The sequence below is a fragment of the Aegilops tauschii genome, chromosome 7 (genome assembly GCF_002575655.3).
Source record: "Aegilops tauschii subsp. strangulata cultivar AL8/78 chromosome 7, Aet v6.0, whole genome shotgun sequence".
Taxonomy (NCBI): domain Eukaryota; kingdom Viridiplantae; phylum Streptophyta; class Magnoliopsida; order Poales; family Poaceae; genus Aegilops; species Aegilops tauschii.
This window is the reverse complement of record NC_053041.3, coordinates 397155295-397175719: the sequence shown is the minus strand read 5'-3', so window position 1 is coordinate 397175719 and position 20425 is coordinate 397155295. Positions and strand designations below refer to the sequence as shown.

Sequence of the window (20425 nt, the reverse complement as noted above, 5' to 3'; positions counted from 1 at the left end):
TTCTTCCCGGTAACTGGCTTACCGGGCGCGGCAACTCCCTTGCCGCCCTTCTTGAAGTTCTTCTTACCCTTGCCCTTCTTGAACTTAGTGGTTTTATTCAGCATCAACACTTGATGTTCTTTTCTGATCTCTACCTCAGCTGATTTCAGCATTGAATATACCTCGGGAATGGTCTTTTCCATCCCCTGCATATTGTAGTTCATCACAAAGCTCTTGTAGCTTGGTGGAAGCGACTGGAGGATTCTGTCAATGACCGCGTCATCCGGGAGATTAACTCCCAGCTGAGACAAGCGGTTGTGCAACCCAGACATTCTGAGTATGTGCTCACTAACAGAACTGTTCTCCTCCATTTTACAGCTGAAGAACTTGTCGGAGACATCATATCTCTCGACCCGGGCATGAGCTTGAAAAACCAGTTTCAGCTCCTCGAACATCTCATATGCTCCATGTTTCTCAAAACGCTTTTGGAGACCCGGTTCTAAGCTGTAAAGCATGCCGCACTGAACGAGGGAGTAATCATCAGCACGTGATTGCCAAGCGTTCATAACGTCTTGGTTCTCTGGGATTGGTGCTTCACCTAGCGGTGCTTCTAAGACATAATCTTTCTTGGCTACTATGAGGATGAGCCTCAGGTTCCGGACCCAGTCCGTATAGTTGCTGCCATCATCTTTCAGCTTGGTTTTCTCTAGGAACGCGTTGAAATTGAGGACAACGTTGGCCATTTGATCTACAATACATAGTGTAAAGATTTTAGACTAAGTTCATGATAATTAAGTTCATATAATCAAATTATTTAATGAACTCCCACTCAGATAGACATCCCTCTAGTCATCTAAGTGAAACATGATCCGAGTTCAACTAGGCCGTGTCCGATCATCACGTGAGACGGACTAGTCGAGATCGGTGAACATCTCCATGTTGATCGTATCTTCTATACGACTCATGCTCGACCTTTCGGTCCTTCGTGTTCCGAGGCCATGTCTGTACATGCTAGGCTCGTCAAGTCAACCTAAGTGTATTGCGTGTGTTCCGAGGCCATGTCTGTACATGCTAGGCTCGTCAACACCCGTTGTATTCGAACGTTAGGATCTATCACACCCGATCATCACGTGGTGCTTCGAAACAACGAACCTTCGCAACGGTGCACAGTTAGGGTGAACACTTTCTTGAAATTATTATAAGGGATCATCTTACTTACTACCGTCGTTCTAAGCAAATAAGATGCAAAAACATGATAAACATCACATGCAATCAAATAGTGACATGATATGGCCAATATCATCATGCTCCTTTGATCTCCATCTTCGGGGTACCATGATCATCTTTGTCACCGGCATGACACCATGATCTCCATCATTGTGTCTTCATGAAGTCGTCACGCCAACGATTACTTCTACTTCTATGGCTAACCCGTTTAGCAACAAAGTAAAGTAATTTACATGGCGTTATTCAATGACACGCAGGTCATGCAAAATAATAAAGACAACTCCTATGGCTCCTGCCGGTTGTCATACTCATCGACATGCAAGTCGTGATTCCTATTACAAGAATATGATCAATCTCATACATCACATATATCATTCATCACATCTTCTGGCCATATCACATCACATAGCACTTGCTGCAAAAACAAGTTAGACGTCCTCTAATTGTTGTTGCAAGTTTTTACGTGGTTTGTAGGTTTCTAGCAAGAACGTTTTCTTACCTACGTATGACCACAACGTGATTTGCCAATTTCTATTTACCCTTCATAAGGACCCTTTTCATCGAATCCGTTCCGACTAAAGTAGGAGAGACAGACACCCGCTAGCCACCTTATGCAACTAGTGCATGTCAGTCGGTGGAACCTGTCTCACGTAAGCGTACGTGTAAGGTCGGTCCGGACCGCTTCATCCTACAATGCCGCCGAAACAAGAAACGACTAGTAGCGGCAAGAAGAATTGGCAACATCAACGCCCACAACTTCTTTGTGTTCTACTCGTGCATAGTAACTACGCATAGGCCTGGCTCATGATGCCACTGTTGGGAATCGTAGCATAATTTTAAAATTTTCCTACGCTCACCAAGATGCATCTATGGAGTATACTAGCAACGAGGGGAAAGGAGTGCATCTACATACCCTTGTAGATCGCGAGCGGAAGCGTTCCAATGAACGTGGATGACGGAGTCGTACTCGCCGTGATCCAAATCACCGATGACCGAGTGCCGAACGGACGGCACCTCCGCGTTCAACACACGTACGGTGCAGCGACGTCTCCTCCTTCTTGATCCAGCAAGGGGGAAGGAGAGGTTGATGGAGATCCAACAGCACGACGGCGTGGTGGTGGATGTAGCGGGTCTCGGCAGGGCTTCGCTAAGCTTCTGCGAGAGAGAGAGAGGTGTTGCAGGGGAGGAGGGAGGCGCCCAAGGCTGTTGTCTGCTGCCCTCCCTCCCTCCCTTTATATAGGCCCCCTGGGGGGGCGCCGGCCCCAAGAGATGAGATCTCAAGGGGGGCGGCGGCCACAAGGGGGGAAGGGGTTGCCTTGCCCCCCAAGGCAAGGGGGAACTCCCCCTAGGGTTCCCAACCCTAGGCGCATGGGGGGAGGCCCAAGGGGGCGCCCCAGCCCACTAAGGGCTGGTTCCCTTCCACTTTCAGCCCACGGGGCCCTCCGGGATAGGTGGCCCCACCCGGTGGACCCCCGGGACCCTTCCGGTGGTCCCGGTACAATACCGGTAACCCCCGAAACTTTCCCGGTGGCCAAAACTAGACTTCCTATATATAATTCTTCACCTCCGGACCATTCCGGAACCTCTCGTGACGTCCGGGATCTCATCCGGGACTCCGAACAACTTTTGGGTTTCCGCATACATATATCTCTACAACCCTAGCGTCACCGGACCTTAAGTGTGTAGACCCTACGGGTTCGGGAGACATGCAGACATGACCGAGACGCCTCTCCGGTCAATAACCAACAGCGGGATCTGCATACCCATGTTGGCTCCCACATGTTCCACGATGATCTCATCGGATGAACCACGATGTCGAGGATTCAGTCAATCCCGTATGCAATTCCCTTTGTCAATCGGTATGTTACTTGCCCGAGATTCGATCGTCGGTATCCCAATACCTTGTTCAATCTTGTTACCGGCAAGTCTCTTTACTCGTACCGCAATGCATGATCCCGTGACTAACGCCTTAGTCACATTGAGCTCATTATGATGATGCATTACCGAGTGGGCCCAGAGATACCTCTCCGTCATACGGAGTGACAAATCCCAGTCTCGATCCGTGCCAACCCAACAGACACTTTCGGAGATACCCGTAGTGCACCTTTATAGTCACCCAGTTACGTTGTGACGTTTGGCACACCCAAAGCACTCTTACGGTATCCGGGAGTTGCACGATCTCATGGTCTAAGGAAAAGATACTTGACATTGGAAAAGCTCTAGCAAACGAAACTACACGATCTTTTATGCTATGCTTAGGATTGGGTCTTGTCCATCACATCATTCTCCTAATGATGTGATCCCGTTATCAATGACATCCAATGTCCATAGTCAGGAAACCATGACTATCTGTTGATCAACGAGCTAGTCAACTAGAGGCTTACTAGGGACACTTTGTGGTCTATGTATTCACACATGTATTACGATTTCCGGACAATACAATTATAGCATGAATAATAGACAATTACCATGAACAAAGAAATATAATAATAACCATTTATTATTGCCTCTAGGGCATATTTCCAACAGCATACTCAGGGAGAACACTTATACCTTAAAATTTTAGTGAGGGGTCATCTTATAATGCTACCGACGTATTAAGCAAAATAAGATGCATAAAAGATAAACATCACATGCAATCAAAATATGTAACATGATATGGCCATCATCATCTTGTGCCTTTGATCTCCATCTCCAAAGCACCGTCATGATCTCCATCGTCACCGGCTTGACACCTTGATCTCCATCGTAGCGTCATTGTCGTCTCGCCAACTATTGCTTCTACAACTATCGCTAACACATAGTGATAAAGTAAAGCAATTACATGGCGTTTGCATTTCATACAATAAAGTGACAACCATAAGGCTCCTGCCAGTTGCCAATAACTTTTACAATACATGATCATCTCATACAATAACGTATATCACATCATGTCTTGACCATATTACATCACAACATGCCTTGCAAAAACAAGTTAGACGTCCTCTACTTTGTTGTTGCAAGTTTTACGTGGCTGCTACGGGCTTCTAGCAAGAACCGTTCTTACCTACGCATCAAAACCACAACGGTGATTTATCAAGTTTGCTATTTTAACCTTCAACAAGGACCAGCGCAGTCAAATTCGATTCAACTAAAGTTGAAGAAACATACACCCGCTAGCCACCTTTATGCAAAACTAGTTGCATGTTTGTCGGTGGAACCGGTATCATGAACGTGGTCGTGTAAGGTTGGTCCGGGCCGCTTCATCCAACAATGCCGCCGAATCAAAATAAGACATTGGTGGTAAGCAGTATGACGATCACCGCCCACAACTCTTTGTGTTCTACTCGTGGATATCATCTACGCATAGACCTGGCTCGGATGCCACTGTTGGTGAACGTAGCATGCAATTTCAAAAAAAATCCTACGCTCACGCAAGATCTATCTAGGAGATGCATAGCAACGAGAGGGGTAGAGTGTGTCCACGTACCCTTGTAGACCGAAAGCGGAGGCGTTAGTATAACGCGGTTGATGTAATCAGACGTCTTCTCGATTCAATCAATCAAGTACCGAACGTACGGCACCTCCAAGTTCTGCACACGTTCAGCTCGGTGACATCCCTCGAACTCTTGATCCAGCAAAGTGTCGAGGGAGAGTTCCGTCAGCACGACGGCGTGGTGACGGTGATGGTGAAGTGATCCGCGCAGGGCTTCGCCTAAGCACTACGTGAATATGACCGGAGGGGTAAACTGTGGAGGGGGGCGCCGCACACGGCTAACAAGTTGTTGTGTGTTCTAGGCGCCCCTCCCCACATATATAGGTGGGAGGGGGAGGGGGACAGCCATGGGGCGCCCTAAGTAGGAGGAATCCTACTTTGGGGCCTCCTCCAATTCGGCCTCCCCCTTTCCTTATCTCCGGAGGGGGGAAGGAAGGAGGGGAGAGGGGAAAGGAAGGGGGAATACTGTTCCCTTTATTTCCTTTCCTCCTCCCCTTTTCCTTTCTCCACTTAGTCCAGCCCATATGGGGGTGCACCAGCCCCTTAGGGGCTGGTCTGTCCCGCCCTTGGCCCAATAAGACCCATATCTTTGTCGGGGGTGCCCGGAACCCCTTCCGGTGACCCGATACGTATCCGGTACCCCCAGAACACTTTCGGTGTCCGAATACTATCATCCTATATATGAATCTTTACCTCTCGACCATTTCGAGACTCCTCGTCATGTCCGTGATCTCATCCGGGACTCCGAACAACATTCGGTCACCAAATCACATTACTCATATAATACAAAATCGTTATCGAAACGTTAAGCGTGCGGACCCTACGGGTTCAAGAACTATGTAGACATGATCGAGACACATCTCTGATCAATAACCAACAGTGGAACCTGGATGCTTATATTCGTTCCTACATATTCTACGAAGATCTTTATTGGTCAAACCGCAATGACGACATACATCATTCCCTTTGTCATCGGTATGTTACTTGCCCGAGATTCAATCTCGTTACATTCACTTTGTGCGCGAGCAGGTGGCCCTTGGACGTATTCGGGTCCTCCATGTTCCGACTGCACAACTGTTCGCCGATGTGATGACTAAGGGACTGCCGACTTCCACCTTCAAGGAGTTTCGTTCCAGTCTCTGCGTCTCCGGCGCCGCTTCGACTACGGGGGAGGGGGGTGTTGAATATATTGTGTACGTGTATATTGTGTCTTGGGCCACCTCCTAGTTCCTATGTATAGTTGAGGTTGTGGCCCCTTTCTGTACTCACATATATACGTACCTGGTGCACCGATGAATGCATTGTGTTGCACAGTCTATTCTTTCCCTTACACTCAAGATGGACGCGAGGGACAACTGTTACACGCAGCACATGCCAATTACTTTGTTCATTGAATTAGGAAGGGGATTTTACCGGCAGCACAGGTCTGCTCTACATCGAAATCATGCGTGATCATGGCTAACGAATGCTTTCCCTCGACAGCAGGCATGCTGCCGTGGTGTGGTTCATGGCGGGCAATGGCAAGCTGGGTGAGTGCTGGCTGCTCCTTTTCTGAACACTTTTCCTTGGCAGTTTCTTCATGTGGCGGAACCAATCAAACATGGTTGATCCTCAGTGGGTATTCTTTTCAGTTTATATATTTCTGTTTTGCCAAAATGGGATCTGCTTTGACTCGAGACCCCGTCACCCGATACACTCGTCATGGGAGCACATGACCCAAACGCAACCATTGAGAAAATAATTAATTGGTTATTTGGATAATGTAGACAAAGAAAGGAATGTTTATTTTGAGACACGTCTAGGCAGGCATGATGAACTGTCTAGAGCCAGACGCTACTAGTGTCTCTGTATCCCGGCACAAAGTTGGGAGTGATCACTGAAGGATCAGACAACGGTAGTTGTTTGTGACGTGGCACATGCTAACACGCAGTCATATTTGTTGGAAGAAGCCTCTACAAGTCACTCGCATGTCAAGTATTTTTTTAACAGAGAACGTCTCCTCTTATTGAACTCGTAATGCCGAAAATTCTGAAATAAATCCAGAATAAATGCGAGCACCACTTTGATGGGCTGAGAATACCACTGTCCTCCTAACCATCCAATCACAGATTGATTCGCCGCATATAAGTACTAGCTCAAAGAAATGGTTGAGGTCATATATGATAAGCACATGTCTTTTGTATGAGTTTTTTTTAAGTATCATATCTTATAAAAGTGCATCGGGAGTATAAAGTTTTTTTTTTTGAAAAAGATCAGATTTATTTCACTTGAAGTACAAAGTACCTCAAACATAATAAAAATTACATCGAGGTCCATGGACCACTGAAGGACCATTGCCGCCGCCAGAACGAGCCGCCGACGCGCGGCTATCGCCTCTCCCATACCGGAGCCAGCATGACCTTGTCGATGACAACCAGGAAGTATTCGTGCACATGCCTTAAGGACCAGCGCCCCAGAGCCGCAATCGTCATGTTGAATTCTTGAATCGATCTAAAGAACATGACACCAAATATCGCCATCGCGTACGCACGGCGAGAAACTCTAATCTCGCCGCCCCAAGGAGCTGGCAGGCATCTATGCCAGAGCTCCATCTAATACGTCCCAACGGACAAACTTGAGGAGAATCGGAGCCCGGAAGACTGACTGGAAGAAAGAGCGCCGCCATCCGTCCAAACGCCACCCCTGCGAGGACCAAAACCCTACCTATCTATCGAGATTCTAAGACCATCGAACGACAACTACTGTCTCCAGAACAAGCCGTTGATGCGCTGCTGTCGCCGTCCCAGAGCCGGTTTGACCTTGTCGATGACAGTCGGAAAGTCTTCGTGCATGTGCCCCTAAGGACCAGCGCCCTAGAGCCGCAATCGTCATCGTTGAACTCTTGCATAGATCTGAAGCACCTGAACCAAATCTCATCACACGACGAGAAACCCTAACCTCACCGCCCCAAGGAGGTGGCATGAATGTAAGTTGGAGCTCCGTTGACTACGTACAGACGGACGGACTCGAGGAGGACCGGAGCTCGAAAGACAAACTCGAAAAGAAGAGCCGCCATCCATCCGAGCGCCGCACCTGCGATGACTAAAAAAACTAACCTAAACTACTAACCGGGGCGGAGGCACCGGGATTCGCCTCCCCGTCACCAATTGTTGGAGCGGCAGACAGAGGGAAGGCGAATCCACGAGTTGGCCGATGAAGTTTGGATGAAAGAGTTTGCCCTAGCAGTCAATGGTTAAGGAAGGAAAACGAGAATGCAACAGAATTTTATGATTTATATGTCACAAAAATTACATGATTAGAATCTTCTTTCGAATAAAATTTCAACCATATACTTTTTATAGCATACTATATGGGGCGTGCTACGCGTCCGCGGGCGGAATCCGCCGCCCGTCTGATTCATTAATGCAACATGTTTGTATCGTTCCTCTTGCAACAAAACCTTTGTTGTAAAACCTTCACTTCTCTAATTTCTATAACACGATCCTTGTTGCAAAACCTTCTCTTCTTTAATTTCTGCAACAAGACTCATGTTGCACAAACCTCTTCTTCTCTAATTTTCTGCAACAGAATTCTTATTGTAGAAGTTGTAAACGCATATCCGCCGCATCTAATTTTCTGCAGCAAGACCTATGCTGCAAAAATTGCAAGAACATCTTCGGCCATGTTGCGCATTTGCACAGTCATCGTTCGCCGCCACCATTTTGCAACACCACAATTGTTGCAGAGATAAGATGAGAAAGAGAGACGTGGTCATGTAGGTCATGTGTTGAGCAAGGGAGGCGGCAGACGGCCCACGCTGGATCGGCCGACTGATTAGAATCATTTCCCATGCTATAAATCATATGCTGTTAATATATACTCCCTCCGTCCACGAAGAGGTGTATTTCTACCTTGTGTGTTAAGTCAAAGTTTTATAATTTTGATCGACTTTAGAAAAGGGTAGTAGCATGTATGGAATTAAATTGGTATATTATGAAAGTACATTTCAAAACGAATCTAGCGATACTAATTTAGTGTCATAAATGCTGCTAATTTTTTTTATAAAATCAAGATGTGAACTTATTCGCAGACGGATGGAGTAAATAAGTAAAATTTGATCCAAAATACGAATGACTCTAATAAACCCGGACCACGAAAGTACAATTAAGAAAAAAAGCATATTTTTGACACTACACTGTTAAAAAACGTTTTAAATTATGGGACGGAGGGAGTAGTTTGTAAAATAAAATTCCATTTTGCTCCCTGTCCGTGAGGCTACGAACCGTAGCCAGCCATGTGGAACCTTTCTGGCATCCTTCACACGCAAATCGAAAGGCACTTTGCAAAGGCACCTAGATCCACGCCACGTGTCCCTTCACTTCCCCGGCGTTGCACGCAACACCACAACACGGGAGATACCCAAAGGCCAAAGCACAGATCTCTTCGCTCCCTCCTCACTCCAACCCGCTCCCCAACCGACATGTGGGCCCACCAGAGCGGTCCCACGTGCCCGTGAACAGAATAAAAGGGCCCACTTCCTCGTCCCCTCCCAACCGCCGGCATTTTACACCTGTGCAGCGTGCCCCTTCCCGCCCTCATGGCCAACGGCGACCGCCTCGCCGGAGCACCGTCCCCGCCGCCCATGCCGCCGCCCATGCCCCCGTCACTAAGCAGGCCGCCGAATCGGCCACCGTCGGAGAACCACTTGGCGATCTCCGTGCCGCTGCTCTCGCTCGCCGGCTCCGGCGCCGACGCAGACGTGCCGCTGGCGCGGTGGCTCCGGCGGCTCGAGGCGTTCCTCGCGGTGTCGGGCCTCTCTGCCTCGACCCCTCTCGGCGTGGCCTTCGCGGCGTCCGCGCTGGCGGTGGTGGGCGTCGCGCTGCCCGCGGTGGCCGTGAGCCTCTCCCCGTGCCGCAAGCACGAGCGGGTCTGCGACGACTTCGAGGTTGAGATGTTCGAGGTGTGCGTCATGATGTCGCAGGCGGCGGCCGCAGCCGTCGCCGTCGCCTGCGTGTCGAGGAAGATGTCCATGTACGGCCTCCGCAAGTTCCTCTTCGTTGACCCGGAGCTTGGCATGCGGATCCGCTTCCAGAAGGAGTACGTCGTCAGGATCCAGGTGCTGTCTCGCAGAGCTCAATTTTGGCCTATTCTTCCATGACTTGCGGACGAATGCCTAGTAACTTTTCCATATGGCCCGTTGATTGGGGGAATTTTTGTGTGAGCTTTGGTATCCTGATTTAGCTGTGAAATGAGGCAAGGAACTTGTCTGGATTCATCTTCAAAGCGAGCAGCCGGGTGAATTTCTTGTTATACTGACTAGTAGATGAACAAATGCAACCGTGCTCCGCGCCATTTTGTCGAAACATAGTGCAACTGAATGATAAATTAAGTGAAATCAGGGAGCATATGATTGCTTTGCGTTGTGCGTGGATTTAGGAAGAAACAATACATTGGAAGTCTTGAGACTGTGGATGTAAGATGGTTCTTAGATTCAGGAGGTTTCCTTGTTGCAGCCCATCTGAAAGACTGAAACCTCCTGTCTGGATCCTTTTTTTAATATATATTTCTGCCGCCCTGGATTCATGGGCCTGTCCTTACTTGAGGGCGGGTCGAGGTGATCGATTCTCGGTTATATATGTTGTATATGCATGTCAGCATGTGCCTGCTTGTGTCCGCATGTGAGCGGGGCCATGGGTGTGTTGCACTAGCAGGTTTGTGTTTGTGCCACATGTCTGTTTGATTAGTCTCTGCTAGTCATAGGTTTAGTTATTTCTAGTGGAAATTGAATTATAAAATTCCGTGACTAGGACTGGAAAACATTATTCATTCATGACTCATAATGTATATGAGTTTTGTCATTCGATTTTTGTGTTGACAAGTGCTGCGACCCCAATGACAGGACTTCTTCCGAACACTTATGTGGTGGATATTGCCATGCCTTGCTGTGAAGGTCACCCGAGAGATGTTCCGCTTTTCCCACATGTTCCATCAGTCAATTTGGAGGTCATGCATTGTGCTATTTGCTTCCATCATGTCATGGGTGTATTTGACCACAATTGTGTTGTCTTCCTGCATGCTTTTCAACTTGGTTTGCAATCTACAAGTTATACACTTTGATGATTACGGCAAAGTTCTGGAGCAAGACGCGGATCCTCTAGTCTATTTGAAAGAGCACCTGCAGCTCCGCCATAATCTCTCCAAAATCAGTCACAGGTTCCGCATGTTTCTTTTGCTGCTCTTCTTTTCCGTTACAGCAAGTCAGTTCGCCATTCTTTACAAGACAACAGCATACAACGGGCCAATCAATTTCACCAATGGTGGTGATATAGCTGTGAGTATCATATGTTCGTTTATTCCAAAAATATCATAAACTTCCCCTTCTGTATGTTTCCCCTTCTGTATGTGGTGTCAATAATATCAGATCATAAATTTTCTGCTGCAGGTATCTTCAGTTGTTCAAGTTGTAGGCCTTGTCCTTTGTTTACATGGAGCTGCTAAAATTTCTCACAGAGCTCAAAACATTGCCGCAATAGCTAGTCGATGGCATGCTTTAGCGACATGCTCGAGTGATTCTACATATGTGAGCACCCCAAATGATTCTGGGAACCTTGTGCCCTTTCCAGCGCATATGTTTCTGAGAGATTACTCGGAAAGTGACTTGGAGTCTATGGAAAGTGGCTCAATGCAAGGCAATTCTCATAACACAGCTCAATTGGCATCTTATATGTCTTCATACCACAAGAGAGAATCGCTTGGTTAGTAAGCTAATGCTTCCTTTAAATTTTGCATTAATAAACATCGCTTTAAAGGTTCCTTCAAGTTGTGTCGCTAAATCTTTTTTTTTATGCTAGCAGTACATGCATAATGTTCTATTTTCCTTCATACAGTGCTCATGCATTTTATTCTACACTTGTGCATTGCAGTGCTCTATCTGCTAACCAACCCTGGGGGCATCACACTATACGGTTGGATTGTCGACCGGACATTCCTCAACACGATCCTGATGCTCGAGCTAACCCTTGTGCTGTTCGTGCTCAGCAAGACTGTTGTGATCCCAGCAAAAACGTTAGTCAACAGTTACATGAGTTTCCCATGAATGGAGTTTGGCGCAAGCTTAAACATTCCGATTTTGGTTTGAAGAGTGTGACACCCAGACACATAGTAGGGTTTGTACACCGCACTGGCAAAGACCGGTGCCACCATCGGCAAAGTTGATCCTTCTTGAAGACTAAAATGAACCCGGATTTGAGAACAGCAAGGTTGGTGTTTCTTGATGATTCCCTGTTTGGAGCTTGATCTTTGGGGGCAATGTCTCTTGAACACAAGATTCCGGCTAACGCGAAGCATGCAATTGTTAGACATAGGTTCCCTTTGATCACTGGACTGTACGTAGGATGTTGGTCTCGGTTGTGTTGTGTAAAGTTTTTGGACCGAAGCCAGCATCATATGGCTGTGCATATGTACATGTGCTCTTGTATTACCACGTGATATCTACGAGGACAAATTCTTTTTTTAACAGTTTTGTCAATGCTACTGGATTGTGTTGCCGCGTACTTTTCTTGGCGTAAAGTGGAAAACAAACGAACAAATAATCTACTCGTATATTTTATTTGAAGCAAACTTTAGGGGCACGGTCGCTCTGAAAGCACATGAATTCCCACGTTAGTGACAAGAAAAGGGGATTGATGAAACATTTATGCCTACAGACATACTTCTTCTTTTTTGGCACCATCGATCAAAGATTCCAAAGGCGCACAATGTTTCAGCAGAGCACGCAGAACGACAGGCATCATGGAAATTAAACAAGATAACCAGCGAACATTAGAACACTTCTCAAAAGGCACCACCTAACGTAGCATCTTACTACAGGCAGAAGATCAGAGAGGTCATTAAAAATCACAAGTTGGCATTCAGCATCAAGAGTTCGAAATCAGGAAGAGATCACAACCCTAAGATCTAGCACCCCAGGTTTTGGATTTCAGGCTCTTGTGCTTCAGAACTGGCCATCCGTTCTACCCCAGCTCATGTTGGATCCATCTGAATAGCCACCATTCCCAACATCCAAAGGTTATCCATGACAGATTAACCTAAAGAAGAAATCAACAAAAATGTCAGGAGTGTTAGGTTCGCACTTGATTTAGATCATTTAGTAGCAATCCGCTTTGCTGGCAACTTCTAAACAGAATTTCTTACCAGCAAAAGGCTAGTGGAGGCTGGAGAGATCCTTCATCTTTTTCCTAGTAGACATTCCGTGCAACGAACCATTATTATCAGTAGCCATCTTCCCCCTTTTCCTCTTTTGCTTCCTGCTGGAGAGGATGCAGTTCTTCTTCAATTCCAAAACCCCGATTGGCTTGTCAAGGACATCCTCACTCGATTTCCCTTTGCATATCATACCAATCACAGCCCTAGATGGTGTAGGGAGATCACATTCATCTTTTTCGTCCAGTGTAGTCAAGGATGCACTTCCGGGGGTTTTCAGCCAATCCATGATAGGGTTTTCTTTATCATATAGTGCAACATCCATCATCAATCTGCAAGGATCGAGCTCTTTTTTCCCCTTCCCATCCTTTTCTTCCTTATCTATTTTAGATTGTTCGAACCGCAGGTTAAGATTGTATCGGACATAGACCAACTTGTGAAGCTTTTCAGAAGCAAGCTGATTTGTCGCTTGTGCATGCATCAATGCATATGTGCTCCAGTTTCGCTCGCACCTGCTAGAGGACATACATCGGGACACAATTCGAATCGCATAGCCCTGAAGGAGTTTTACTTCTCCTCCAAAATATGACCACCAAGAAGCTGGGTCCAATGTGCTAGCACAACGTCGAGCAATATCTTTGTCAAACCTCCCGCTAGAAGAACGGAAAGTTTCGAACTGGTCCAGTGCCGCCACTGCATTTGCAGGTGAGTCTGCAACCTTCTCAATTGCCATCGTGAATGCTTGCATGTAATCTGGATTGCTTGCAAGATCATGCTTGTAGTGGGCTTCAGGATCAAGCACACCAGCTGTAGAAGAAAGAGAGTTAGATAAATTCACAATGGATGAAAGCCATTTAAAAAAAAAGAAACACAGTAACTTAGTCCTTACCTGCAATCATAAGAGTGCCATCATATAGATCTACAACCCTCCTGTCAACCACATCCATGAAATCGTTCAAATCTTCTGACCCCTCCTGGAAAAGAGATTGTAATTCATCCCTAGCAGCAATCATTCTAGGCATAAATCCAGAAATTGACCTAGTCTTAGGTGAATCCGCGTGCTGAAGTACAGCATAAAGTGGTCGGATTCTATCTAGTACCCATTTCACATCTTCCCACCAGGACCAGCTTATCAAGCAGTCATATGTGTAATCATAATCTGCCTCCCTACTCCAAGGGCCATCTTCCCACTCATTCGAGATCATCCACTGCCTGAGCTTGTCTTTATTATCCCAGTAACTTTGTAGGCACATAAAGTCAGTTCCGAACCTTGCGGCATTGGGTGGGATCAACTCTCCACCAATCTTGGTTTTCATTTGAGCGTGCAGAGGTTCAGAATAACTGTAGAAAAACCTACATATCCGCTTGGCACTGGAGAGCACCGCATCAACCTTGGGGATATTTCCAATTTCCATCAGCATGAGATTAACAGTATGAGCTGCACATGGCTGCCAAACAATGTGCGGATACTCCTTGATGAGTTGCCCGCACGCTTCCTTGAAGTTTGATCCATTCTGTGTCACAATTTGAACTACGAAGCCTTGCCCAATCTCCTCCACAACCACCTTCCTAATCAATTCATAGAGATACGGGATACTCTGCATGCTTCCGGTGGCATCAACAGACTTGTGAAAGTACATGCGCCTATCGCAGGAGATCATGAAGTTTACGATGGTTGTCCCAGTAGGTCCTATCCATGAGTCACACATCACAGTAACCCCATACAGACCCCACCAACCTTTCCATTCGGCCACACGCTCCATCAATTCGTCATACTCGGACTGCAGGCATGGCCCATCAATTTCTGAACCTGTAGGAACGTCCTGAACCACCGAACCAAGTTGTTGCGTCAATTTCATGGCCTCTTGGAAATGCAGGCAGTCGGCTTTCTCCCCAGGAATCCCATTGGCATGGAAAAACTTGGCCCAAGCCTGTCCAAGCTCCTTAGCTGAATCCTTTTGGAGAACCCCCTGGAGCCGAGGTGGGGCGGGTGCCCTGCGGCAGGAAAGGTCTGAATATATGCTTAAATCAGTAGTCACTCTCTGCCTACGACTTGGTGCAGACTTGTTCTTTCCACCAGCAACAGTACGACCTGCAATCCGTGTAGGTAAAATTTTCTTAGACCGCCGTATTCCACCATAGCAATAATCTGTTAGGGGGAGGAGGGGTATATGCCATCATATGAACATCCTATCGGAGACAGGAGGCATGTTGCATCACAGATAATGTTCTCGGAGAAACATTCCACATTTCCACCACAGATCAAGAACCATACAAGTGGTACGTATCACAACCTAGTGCATTTCGTAGACTGAACCAAACAATGCGGCGATCTACAAGTAGGGGTAGGGAGGAAAGCAAAAGGTGTTGGCACTGCTGCAACCCTAACGCCGTTTGAACCCCGACCCACAACAGATGGATGAAATCTACAGATCGTTCGGAGACGAGTTCGAGTAGAAGGCTATTAATTACCAGTACCTGAGCGCAAGGCCGCGATGCCGGGGGGACAGCTGCTGCTGCTGCTGTTGCTCCCGTCATCAGAGCCCGACTCCATGCCGGGATTTGGAGCTCTGCTCTTGTTTTGGGGAAGACGAAGAAGCCGCCGGCGGATTGTTGGGGGATGTTTTGTTTCTGAGGGTATTAGTGGGCCGTTAGGGGATGTTGGGGGGAGAAGCAAGAAGCAATAAATCGGCCCAAGAGAATTTCATGAGCTGGAAAGGCCGGATGAAAGCTTGCAGCGAGAGGAAATATCCTGACGCATTTTGCGTCAAACTGTCGAGCTCGTGAACGTGTAACATCGCTTTCGGTTTTAGGAACCTTTCAGAGATTCCCGACCGGTTTTAATTCGGTTTTGGGAACCTTCTAAAAAGCTCCTGAACAGGTTTTTTTTCTTTTTGTTTCTTCTTCGTTTTTCTTTTTCTGTTTACGTTTCTTTTTTTGTTTTTTCTTTCCTTTTTCAATTTTTTCTTTTCCCTGTTTTTTCTGTTCAGAAATTTCTAATTTTTTTTTAAGTTTAAAAAATGCTCTCGTCTTAATTTCTTTTCATAATTTCTAAAAAATGTTCATGTTTGAAAAAATCTTCACGAAATTAAAAAAAAACTGGTTTCCAAAATTTGTTCGAAATTCATAAAAATATTCTTGCTTTTAAATTTTCTTCATAATTTCAAAAAATTATTGGTGTTTCGAAACAGTTCAAGAATTTCAATAAAATATTCCTGTTTTCAAATTTGTTCACAATTTCAGAAAAATGTTCAGGAATTTCAAAAAATGTTTTAGTTTTCGAATTGTTTTCACCATTTCAGAAAAATGTTCATGCTTAAAAAATGTTCATGGTTTCATCATTTTGTTCTCAATTTCAACAAACGTTCCCATGTTTCAAATTTTGATCGCATTTCCAAAAAAGCATACAATACAAATTTTGTTTGCATTAAAAAATGTTCTGTTTTAACTTTTTTTGTTCTAAATTTTAAAAATATTCATGATTTCCATTTTTTGAGAACTTAAATCCGTTCGTGATCTTAGTAAATATTCGGAAATTTGAAAAAGGTTCACATTTTTCGTAATTTGCTTGTTTTTTCAGAAATGGTTGCATTTTTGAAACAATTGTTCGCATTTTAGAAAACTGTTCAGGTTTTTGCAGGATTTGTTCGTGTTTAATTGTTAAATTGGGATTTAAAAAAATAAATATAAAGAAATTGCGGCATTTCGAAACTGCTCGCAGTTTTTAAGAAATGTTTTCAAATTGTTTTCCAAATCTCAACTTTTTCTGTATGGTCTTATAACATTTCGCACTTTCATGTTTAGCTGCTGCTGTCTAGTATGGTGGCCAAGGGCTCGCTATCAGTTGACTTTAGTGTGTGTGGTTGTGGGATCAAATCACGTCACACTATGTTTTTTAGTCTTCTTTGTGTCGCGCGATAGGAAATGGATTGGGCCGGCCCAGTCACACGTCAAGCTCCTGCATGACGCAAAATGCGTCATATAGGAGGTCCCGAGAGGGTACCTACCGTTTGTCCACAGCTCTATATCTCCGTCCAAGAACAAACAAATCCCTGGTCTTCAGGCAGATCACACGAGATGCTAGCCACTCAGTCCAGGTCCCTCTCGTGGTAAATTGTAGGGGTGCGTCCGATTCAAGGCTATTCGAGCCAGTTTTTTTTTCCTTTTTTGCTTTCTTTTGTTTTTTATTTTCCACTTTATTAAATTCTTTATCAAATTTTGTTTCTTCATTTTTTTTCTTTTCATGTTTCTTTCATTTATTTTACTGCCTTTTTTTGTTTTCTTTGTTCTTTTGGATATTATTATATATATTTTTGTACATGCCAACAATATTTTTTTAATATAAATTAATTATTTTATAATACATGGTCAACATTTTTTATACATATTTTTAACTTTTTAAACATAAAATTAACATTTTTTTAATACATGGTCTAAATTTTTTCTATACAATTTAAACATATTTTAAAATGCTTGATTAAAAAATTCAAATAAAAAGGTTACATTTTTTAATACATGGCCAACATTTTTTCTTTACACATTCAACATTTTTCAAACGCTTAATTAACATTTATCAAACACTTGTTCAACATTTTTTAAATGCATGATTAACATTTTAATATAAATGATCAAGAAAACTATACACACTTAACATTTTCCAAATGATTGATTAACATTTGTCAAATGCTTGTTCACCATTTTTTTCAAATACTCAATTAACATTTTTATACATCATTAAAAAATTCATCATTTCTAGTACATTCTCAACGTTTTTCTATACACATTAAACATTTCCCAAATGCTTGAATAACATTTTTTAAATAATAGTCCAATATTTTTTTCAAAAATGCTTGGTTAACATTTTTAAATACATCATCAAAAAAATTAATCATTTTTTGATACATAATCAATATTTTTTTATACACATTCAACATTTTTCCGAATGCTCTTTCAACATTTTTCAAATATTTGTTCAACATTTTTCAAATGTGTTCTGTAGAGTTTTTTTATAATATATAGTTGAAAGTGCAATCATAAACAAAGACAAAAGCTGGCTCTTTTTCGGTTTGTTTTTTAGTATAGGGATCTCGCACTATTAAGAGGGGGTCATCGGATTTCGTGAAAGAACTTGCTCAAAACCCACAAAGTATCCTCTCACATCATATCTAATTCTTCCTCTACCTTGTGCTCAAAAACTGGTGTGATTCTAAGCCAGTGGGTTCAGCTATCACCGGTCGTCTGAAATTCTACGGACGTCAGAACTCTCACAGCCGAGTGGGCATCCGGCTCTTCCCGGATGGCCAGTGCATCTTCACCGAATATAAATTAGCGGCAGTCCGGTCCCACCGGATGACCGTTCTTCTCCGGATGTCCGGTACAGCCCCAACAGAATACTTATTAGCGGTTTTCCGACCCCGCCGGACGTCCGGTCACCGGACGACCGGCATCATCCGGTCGTCCGCTGGCTGTGTGCCTCATGCATCTTCTGTGCCCTGGTAGGCCTTCCAGCGACCGGACCACCGGTGGCCCGGCTGGACGTCCGGTCCAATCTGAGTCACCGGACGTCCGGTACCCACCGGACGTCCGACAGCTCCAGTACACTGTGTGGCTCAACGGTCAGTTTTACACTATCACTATATATAGCCTCCTCCCTCCCACGGGATAAGGTTGACCATTCACTTTGAGCTTTCTAAGAACACATCTCACTCTCTCTCTTGATTCCCTACACCAAATCCTAGATCCCCAAGGGATTTGGGAACATTTGAGAGAAGTTCCCCAATCAAGTGATAGATCCACTCCTTCCCCTTCTTCTCACCAAAGGAATTCGTGATTTGAGCAAATTCTTGAGCATTCCCAACTTTCTTGTTACTCTTGGAGGTTGGAGACTCCTAGGCGGTAGGAGTCTTTCGGAGAGGAATCGACCATTGTGATTACCCCCAGAAAAGTTTGTGAGGGTTTGGAGACCACCCCAAGGTCTACGACTAGTGGTTGAGAAACGCCTCCATGGTGTTGTCTCAAAGGGAGAATAGGGTGAGCCTTCATGGCGTTGGTGTGCCTTCGTGGTAACATCCACCTCTCTAACGGTGACGTAGCTTCCCTCCAAGGAAGTGAACATCGGCATACATCCTCGTCTCCCGGAGTTGCTGTTATTCCTAACCCTAACTCTCTACTTATGGTTACTTGTCTCTTAGCACTTACGTATATCATTTTGTGCTTGCTTACTCACATACTTGTGTTACTTGTTTTTCTTGCTTAGCACTTAACATCTTACTTGCAATTGTTAGGCTCACATTCCTATTCCACATTATTTCCTAAAATTGCTAAGTAATAATTAAAATTTGTAATTGTACCTATTCACCCCCTCTAGGTCCATCTCGATCCTTTCAATAGTACCGCGGTCAAAACTATCGCTGCCATTGACACGCGCGATGAGATCCTTGCTGAGCAGTTAGCCAAATAGGTATGGCGCGATTTCTTCGGTTTTCTATGCGACTCCCGCCTGTTTTTCATCTGCCAAGGCCGCAGACTTTCCGCTGCTCATGCAGACATGAGCATGCCTGCCAGACTTGGAGCGGCATTGGCTCGATCACGAGCGACCGTGCGGGACCAAGTGGAACTTCTCGCTGAAACGGAATCTCATCCCGGAACGGATTCCACCACCGACCCCTCTCTTTCCGCACACCCCGCCTCGAATCCAAATCGGCACACAAACATCTTTCTCCACCCCCACGACGCCGACCATCATCTTCCTCCTCCTCATAGCACCAACGTCACTGCCTCGTGCTCTTCCACCCTCTTGATTGAACTAGAGCACCGGCCGCTCCATCGTGCCCTACCCCGGACCAGGCGAGTACCACCATCTTCATGGAGATGTGTTCTCTGCATTTTTTTTTGTTTTTCTTTTGATTTCTTTTTCCTTCTTTTTTCTTCGTTTTCTCATCTAATTTATTCATTTCTTTATTGATTTACACTGGTTTTTTCTTTTCTTTCTTTTTTCTTTGGTTTTCTTTGGTTTTTGTTTTCTGTTTTTCTTCTCTTTCTTATTTTCTCCCCTCTTTTTTTGGTTTTGATCGTTTTCTTTGTTTCTTTCTTGTTATTTATTGCTTTCATTTTTTCACTGCTGTTCTTCAGGGCTTTTAATTTCATTTTCTTTGTTTCTTTTCAGCTTTTATTATTTTCTTTAGTTTTTCTTCTTTTCTTTCTTTAATTATCAATTTTCTTTTTCCCTTTCTTACAAAACATGAACAATTTTTTATACATGTTTAACATTTATTCAAATACATGAAACATTTTTTGTGTACGTGTTGAACATTTTTTTAGTTACATAATTAACAATTTGAAAACATATACTTTTATGTCAACTTTGTTATGCACATTTACATTTTTTTACACACCATGAGCATTTTTATACGTATCATTAATATTTTTTAAATACATTATTAACATTTTTAAAACATATTGTTTTATGTCTACTTTTTTGCATACACATTGTATATTTTTTATATACACATTTAACATTTCTAAATTACATGATTAGCAGTTTGTATGAATATATTTTTAGAC

General features: G+C 44.5%; 2 protein-coding genes across 2 annotated transcripts; one reads left to right on the top strand and one right to left on the bottom strand.

Annotated features, from left to right (window-relative positions):
- The first annotated feature begins 9209 nt into the window (after positions 1 to 9209).
- Positions 9210 to 12176, top strand: LOC109753092 (uncharacterized). Its single transcript, XM_020312023.4, has 4 exons — positions 9210 to 9776; positions 10560 to 10991; positions 11103 to 11415; positions 11584 to 12176. The coding sequence occupies exons 1-4, from the start codon at positions 9258 to 9260 to the stop codon at positions 11754 to 11756; spliced, it is 1437 nt and encodes a 478-aa protein (XP_020167612.1). The 5' UTR covers positions 9210 to 9257; the 3' UTR covers positions 11757 to 12176.
- A 282-nt stretch (positions 12177 to 12458) lies between these two features.
- Positions 12459 to 15525, bottom strand: LOC109753098 (uncharacterized). The gene is made up of 4 exons (XM_020312028.4): positions 15341 to 15525; positions 13752 to 14954; positions 12854 to 13669; positions 12459 to 12747 (listed from the first exon to the last, which is right to left on the bottom strand). The coding sequence occupies exons 1-3, from the start codon at positions 15414 to 15416 to the stop codon at positions 12864 to 12866; spliced, it is 2085 nt and encodes a 694-aa protein (XP_020167617.1). The 5' UTR covers positions 15417 to 15525; the 3' UTR covers positions 12459 to 12747; positions 12854 to 12863.
- Positions 15526 to 20425: the final 4900 nt, after the last annotated feature.

Excerpts from the sequence above, each read along its gene's own strand:
- LOC109753092 (XM_020312023.4), top strand. The coding sequence starts at position 9,258 with ATGGCCAACGGCGACCGCCTCGCCGGAGCACCGTCCCCGCCGCCCATG. Across the intron at positions 9,777-10,559 it reads AGTACGTCGTCAGGATCCAG|GACTTCTTCCGAACACTTAT; the intron begins GTGCTGTCTCGC and ends CCCCAATGACAG. Across the intron at positions 11,416-11,583 it reads CCACAAGAGAGAATCGCTTG|TGCTCTATCTGCTAACCAAC; the intron begins GTTAGTAAGCTA and ends TGTGCATTGCAG.
- LOC109753098 (XM_020312028.4), bottom strand. The coding sequence starts at position 15,416 with ATGGAGTCGGGCTCTGATGACGGGAGCAACAGCAGCAGCAGCAGCTGT. Across the intron at positions 14,955-15,340 it reads CATCGCGGCCTTGCGCTCAG|GTCGTACTGTTGCTGGTGGA; the intron begins GTACTGGTAATT and ends CACGGATTGCAG. Across the intron at positions 13,670-13,751 it reads TGGCACTCTTATGATTGCAG|CTGGTGTGCTTGATCCTGAA; the intron begins GTAAGGACTAAG and ends TTTCTTCTACAG.